General features: G+C 47.6%; 1 protein-coding gene across 8 annotated transcripts in view; it reads left to right on the top strand.

The window, feature by feature from the left end:
- Nucleotides 1–605: 605 nt before the first annotated feature.
- APP (amyloid beta precursor protein) overlaps nt 606–7,151 on the top strand; it is a 233,010-nt gene continuing 226,464 nt past the window's right edge. For 3 of the 8 annotated variants that reach the window (XM_086883392.1, XM_086883389.1, XM_086883388.1), the window contains exon 1: nt 608–1,042. In XM_086883392.1, coding sequence (XP_086739518.1) covers nt 986–1,042 — 57 coding nt within the window. In that variant the 5' untranslated portion in view covers nt 608–985. The other 5 variants (XM_086883394.1, XM_086883393.1, XM_086883390.1 and 2 more) reach the window with 3 other exon arrangements.

The following is a 7,151-nucleotide window of genomic DNA, read 5'->3' as shown; positions in this document are numbered from 1 at the left end:
TTCAACCACCTGCCCTCACACAGCCTGGCTGCTGGTTGCTGTTACAGGGTGGGTCTGTCAGCTGCTGTCTTGGGAACCTTGGTGGGATCAGAAATCCTGCCACAGAGTTTGCACATCAGTGGCAGAACAGGTCACTATCACACTGAATTTTGGCTACAATAGCAGCTGTTTCAACATGAAGTTCCTAATATTCACTTTCAATTATAACAGTGCTGTTCAGAGGGTGAAACGGTGAGATTATGTTGGCCTCCTGATTTGATGGTATTTGATGAAGTCCTACATTTTCATTTGATTTCTTCCTTGTTCACCTGCCATAAGCTCTCCTGATGTTCCTGCATATCTTTGTTATCGATGGTGTGTGTGGTGTGCCATGTGTGAAACGTCTGTGCTGACTCATCACCTCCAGCTCGAAGGGAGCGGGCGATCCCGGGCTGGTGTGCGACCTTGCCAGGAAATGCAGAATGTGTTAAATAGCCTATAAATCACACAACACCTTTAGATCTGGGTGTTTTTGTGAGCACCTTGCAACGATGAGGGGTGCGTTTCTGAATGCAGTGCCTCAGCGAAGGGGGACCACGCACGGAGGCGTCGCGGTCCCTGCAGACGCAGGCTGTGCACAGGCAGCACGGTGCCTTGGAGGACGGTGATCTGCGGTACGCGAGCGGCCGAGGAGGGATTGGAGCGGCTACCGAGAACCACAGAGGGCAGGGAAGGGTCGGTGCGCTCGCCCCTGGCCAGGGCCGCAGCGGCCGGGCGCCGCCGCCAGGGGTCCCCGCAGGCTGGGCGGGAGCACCGCCTGCTCGGGGGCGGGCCGGGACATCAGCTGACCGGCTCCGCCGCGCCGCTCCCGGCGCTGCCGCAGATCAGTCCTTCTCCTCGGCAGCGGCGCGGCCTCGAGGATTTACAGTCGGACCTCGTCGCGTCTCGCCGGACGGCGTCCCTCCTTCCTTCCTTCCTCCCTCCCTTCCCGCTCCCGGCCGCCGCGATGCTGCCCCACTTAGCCGTACTGCTGCTTGCCACCGGCGCCGCCCGGGCTCTCGAGGTAAGTGCGGCAGAAAGCGGCGGGCGGAGGCTTCCCCGCCACCCTCTACCGCTTCTCCGAAGCTTTGTCTGTCGGCAGCCGTCCCCGCGGCGTGGGCTTGGCCGCGGCAGGCGATATTTGCTTTCCCAGAGGTGTTCCATCCCTAGCTGCCGCCGCTCTCCCTTCGCCGAACAATAGAAGCGGCGAGCCGGGAGGTGGCAGAGGCGTCGGGGAGGGAGCGGGCTGGGAGCTCCCGGAGCCGGCGGCCCCGCTGCGCGTGTCCGGCTCCGTGCGCCGGTTCGGTTGCCGGGGCGCTGCCCCGTTACCTTAGGCCGCCGCCCGCCTGCAGCGGGCAGGGGTCCATGGGCAGTGCTGCGTAGGTATGGCAGGGGCGCCGGCTCCACCTTGGGGTTGGCTCCGCTGGGGGCTTGGGAAGGGAAACTCGACTCGCGAGTAGGCACGCCGCAGGCGGGTGGGCCTGTGGCATCTCCCGATGGGGTGGGGGCTAGGGGCTAGCAGCCAGGCTGCGAGCGGGGGATGCCGGGGCGTCCCCCCGGGAGGGAAGCGAAGTCGAGCTGCAGAGCCAGCGGTATTCCCACATAAGGGGGGGGCAGGGCTGCGGGCGGGGGTGGCGCAGGTGCGCGGGGCGGCGGCCGGAGCTCCCCGGCGGCTGGTGCAGTGGCCCCGCGGGAAGGCGGTAACCCGCGGGTGGTGGTCGGGGCCGGCCCGAGCCCCCCGCGGCCGGCGGCGCGGAGGCGCGGGAAGATGGCGCCTCTGCAGTGCAGCAGAGAGGAGGCGCCGGCAACCCGCGCCCCTCCGCCGCCGCCCCTGCCCGCCCTCTTTCCTTCCTTCCCCGGGGCGGCTCCGCCCGACCCGGCTGGGCGGCACCTCTGCCGGCTCCCTCCCTCTGGGTGGGGCGGGGGATGGGGGTCCCCCGTGCCCACCCGTCCGGGCGTGTGCGCCCATCGCAGCCCCTGCGGGGCGGGCTGTCGGCCGGCTGGACCCCAGAGGAGGAGTTGGCACGGCTGGGTTCAACCCCCCCCGCCGCCAGATCTCAAAAAAGAAGGTGTGGGAGGGGTGAGTCACCTCCTGGTCTCCTTTCCTCCCTGCTTGCCATACTTCGGCCTGAAGACATCGGCTTCTGATCTCCTCCTGTGTCAATTCTACCTTCTCCCGGGCGTGTCAAGGGCTGGGTGGGACTGAGGTGGATGACAGTATTTAGCCTGATAGTGGAGACAGATGCTCCCCACACGGCATGGGGACGCAGGTCTGTGGCTCAGGTGACCTTCCCGGGAGGGACCTCAGTACCCCATTAATAAGAGAAGATAAACAGTTTCACACCAGCACTCCGTCCCTGCAGCCAAGGCTGCCAGCCACAGGCACTTGCTTTGAGGCATGATCTTGCCAGCATTGAGCAGGATGTATCAAACTGAGCAGTTCTACAGATGCTCAGATGTTTAAAGCTTCTGGTTATAGGACTCATTGGGGTTTTAGTAGCATATTGCAACCATTTGTCTGAATGTAGTAGAAGGAAATGTCTGCCTTGGGTACGTAGTTAAGTAAAAAATGAGATTTTATGATTGAGACCATGCTTCAGGATAGACCACAGAAGGATGGGCTTTTCTTTTGGGTCCTTGTAGCCCAGGCTTCACTGATAGGTGTGTAGGTGTTGCCACTGCAAAGGTGCTGGAAGAAAGGAAGGTTGAATTTTGCACCAGAACTGTTCAAGAGGACTGAACACCTATGCTCAGAGACCTCTGTGATCCTGTCTGCCTTAGTGATGGCCAGAATTTTAAGAGACATCTTCTGCCTGGAAACATTTACTGAAATGGGCAGTGACGTTTCTGCAGAAGCTTCCTGCCTTCCATCATTCCATGTGAATGTTTGAGGCTTGGCATTTATCCCTTTTCCTTATGTTTGATGGCGAAGTAGGTTTTAACATCTGGTGGTCTTGTGATAAGGTGTGTATCAGTCTTGATTCTGTAAGGTTGATGTTTTGAGCAAGCCACTTGTTTTTATAGCACTAAAATATTTCATAATAGAAATCATGTGTATGCATATTCTGCTCTTGAACTATCTTTTTATGCTAAATGGTGAAGTTTTTATGTTTGAATTAGATTTTCTGTAGATCTGTTTTATGAAAAAAAATGTTTTTCCTGCTGTTTTGACATATACTTTCTGGAAAGCAGCAAAGAATCTGTACTTTGCTTTGTAGTGTACTTTTGGAAATGCTGTAAGGAAGGGAAAAAGCGTGAGCAAAACAAATTCTATTTTACACGTGAAGAATTCCTTTCTAAAATTACAGGTAGATTATTATTAGCAAATTAGCATCTTGAAAGGAAATATTCTGTAATGATGTCCTGGTGATGCCATGGTTGCTTAGCATGTTAATTTCTGACCCTCATGTGAATCATACTCACTGTAGTTAGGAAATCCTTTGGCTGGAGAGTTGTCATGATTTGTGAAACTGACATATTCTGCAGTAGCTATTTTTGCATTTAGTCTTTTTCAGTAATTGTCTGGTTTTAGTAGATAAATGGAACAGACAGTAACTATCTAACTGAACGGTCCTAGTTTACAAATAATTTCCTCTCGTTAGCACACAGGTTTCTGGCATGCCTATTCTGCTCTGGGCTCTAGCTGCCTGTTTTTAAGCAAAGCTCCCTTACCACTTGACTGAAATTAAATTGTTGAGATATCTCATAAGCTGTACCTCAGAAAAAAGACAAAAAGGATGTTTCTTGACAGTGTTTTTCTTTGAACTGGGTAATACAGCGTTTTATAAGTTCTTGTTTTTGTTATTTTGGCTTTTTTTTGTTTGTTTTTTAGTAGAAGGCCCCAAATATTTGTTTCTTCAGTGTTTAGTTCCCTAGTAGATATTTCAAGAAATGACATTTCAATGTGGAAGGGGGAGCAAAGTCTTTATTTTTCTTCTATTACAGACTTTCTATTCCTCTTTCTGTCAATTCTGTTCTCAGATTTCCCTGGCAAAGGTTTGCATTTCTTGCAGGATCCCTTTTGCACTTTTATTTAAGATGCTGACATGGGGTGGGTGGCTTAGTGGCTACATAAGGCTGGCTCTCTGGGATCACCAGTATCCTTGGCAGTCAGGTGAACAAATGAGTGAATGAAGAAAAGATGCTTCTCCTTTGATTTCCCACATGTCTTTTGTTTGTTAATGATTAATAGACAATTTTGAGACTTGCATGGTCTTCAGATGGTTTTTCTGTGGAAAAAATGTGATTAACTGCTGTACTTCTTCACAAAACATCTATGAAAACTTGAGGAAGCTGACAAGATCTTCATGTTTTTAAATTTTAGTTTTTTCCCTATGAGCTGTTTGTGCGACAGATGTAAACCATCTTCCTTACCCATTTTTAATTGATTGGTGCTGAATTATAGGGCAGACCCACAAGAAGCATAGATCTCCTTTGGCTCTTCATGACTTGCTCTTTGCATGTGTTTAATAAACTGTGAAGGATAATAAACAGTTTGATTTATAAGTTTTGTGAAGAAAAGGGATGACAATTTCTTTTAATGAGTAGTTTTTTTCCAAAACAAGGCTTAGCAAAATAGCAGAAGAGTGTAGTAACTTCATCTAATTCCTTGACAAAATGACAGCTGTTTCTCTGAGTAGAATAATTATTTTTAGTGACTCAGTAAAATAATTAACACAAGCTGTTGGGTGTGGAGGCTTGGTCAAGAAATTGGTAGATACCTTCACCTGAAGGAGGCCTCTAGTCTGACCCTGTGCCCAAAGGAGAGCAGGCTGCATGGAGATTTTTGCATTTGTGTCTTGAAAATGGAGCCCTAAGGACAGAGCCTGTGCCACCTCTCTGGGTAGCCTGTGCCATCCACTGGTTGGTTGATTCACTTGTGTTGGAATTCTCTAGGCTTAATAGACATCCTTAGTCATAAATACTCTGAATGATGTCATTTTGACACCTTCCAAAATAGGTATGCAATAACCAGAAGTTGAAAAAATTGTGTTTGGGTTTAATAAATAAAAATTAAATTGACAGATGTCCACGTATATGTTTATATATGTATGCATACACATTAAAACTCATTAAAATGCCTTATGTATCAAGATAATGTATGCAAATATATTTAACCCCTGAACATACTTGCATATATAATGTATTACATTTAAAATTACTATATGTATACATCTGTATCTTATTAGTCCATAGAGTGTATTATCCCAGCAGACATTTATATACCTCCTTATGGCAATGAAGAGATGAAGACTACTGCTGATAAAAATGTGACTGGATTTATATATTGTAATACGTTCATTGATGTGGTTAGGTGAGATGTCTGGTGTGATTTTAACAAATAAGTTTAGAGCTGTGTTTTACTGGATTTAAATTCTGGGGATTTAAAAAAATTCCTGTGGTATAAGAAGGTTAAAAGTAGAGCAAATTGAAAAAATACTGAACAAAGACCTTTATGTAAGCTTGGCTAGCTCTTAGAACATGCTCCAGTAATGAGAGTTTACAACAGTTGCTGCCAGGCTGAGGAATGGTAGGAGCAATGTTGACAGCAGGCTTGAGCCTGGAATAATTTGGAGTCAAAGGACTATTAAGATAAGTTAAACTTTCACTCAGACCTCTTTTTTGTTTAAAGCTGAATGCAGTCTGATGAGTCCTCATTCTCACAACCTGATCTGGAGTCTGCCTGCCTTCCCTTAACTCTCCTTCAACCTGTAGCTGAGGTTTTGAAAAAATATTTTCCCTCCTCTTTGGAGATACCTGCCAGCTGAGAATATCAGCTGGTAATGGCTGTATGGCTTCGAGTCTTAAGCCCTAAATAAGTCACTTTTCTGCCCTTGATTGTAATGTGATCTTGGTTCTGAAATCTAGGGGCTTTTTCTTCATTTGGACCAAAAAAACGTTAGAAAGCTACCTGATTATTAAATCTTGATGTAGATTCCAAAGCTCTCCAGATGCCTTCAGTCGCCAAAAATATTTATTTTTTCAATGTGAGAATTTACTCATAGAACAAAATAGAAACAAAATAGATGTGGAAAATGACCACATTCAAGAAGATCAATTTGAATTACAGCAAATTAGTATGTTTGCATATGTATACAAATATGCACACATACATACATACATATATATATATATGAATCCCACACCTCAAGCTCCTTGCTGTATGGAGGATACAGGACTGTTTTGATTCTGCCCTTTTTAGTAGAACAATGTTTCAAGTCATTACAAACCAAAAATTTCGCATAATGGAAATTAGGGTAAGGGGCAGTACACTCTGGGGTTGTAATCAGTGCAGTAGCTCACAGAACATGCTTTCCAGGTGAGAAGCACACCTTGGAGTGTGAAAGTAAAGATGTTCAAGTAAGTGATGTTTTTTAGAAGGGTGGAAAACCTTACACCAGCTACTGACAGTAAGGACATCACTGTTCCATGGTTGCGTGCTGCAGGTTTCTTGCCCAGCATTGATTCATAGAAAGAAGAGCAGTAGGTGTGGATGTTGCTGGTTTCTTTACTGGAGCTCCCAGCGTAACAACTTTGTCAGAGTGCTCTGACTTCTTCATCTGGGGAGCATGACTTCTGGCTTTGTTTTCTTGATAGTCCTCCCAGCAAGTTCAGGAGGACTTAATCCTCTCACAGGGATTGAATATTAAAGGGTAAGTAAGTATAGATTGAAGCTTTCCAAAAGAAGTAACGCTTCTGGCCAAGTGCTGGCATTCCGTGGACCATGGGACAGCCAGGCTTTAAACAGAGGAGCACATGACCCAGGGTGCTTTGTGGTTTTGCAGTCTAGCTGCTCTTTCCAGACAGCAGTTAACCACTGGTTGGCAACTGAGCTCACTCAGGAGCTGGCTGCAAAGAGCTGCTTCTCCAACAGCCACCACTTGTTACGCGCTCTGTGACCCCTCTCTAGGATGGTTTTACAATCTTGTGCTGTGCTGAAAGGAATGAGCTATATGTTTTTGGTAGGTGGTCGTCTTTTGGCAAACATTTCAGATACCTGAGTTGGAAACTGACCACAAGCAGTTGGGCTAGCCCATCTAAAAGAGCAGGCAGCTTTTCTGGGAAGAGAGCAACCTCCAAAACCACATTTACTGAAATTTGTGCAGTAACATTTAATTAAGGTGTTGGCTCCT

The sequence above is a fragment of the Cyanistes caeruleus genome, chromosome 3 (assembly GCF_971803275.1).
Source record: "Cyanistes caeruleus chromosome 3, bCyaCae1.hap1.1, whole genome shotgun sequence".
NCBI lineage: Eukaryota > Metazoa > Chordata > Aves > Passeriformes > Paridae > Cyanistes > Cyanistes caeruleus.
Note: the sequence above shows the minus strand (reverse complement) of the source record. Positions and strands in the feature narration are given on the sequence as shown.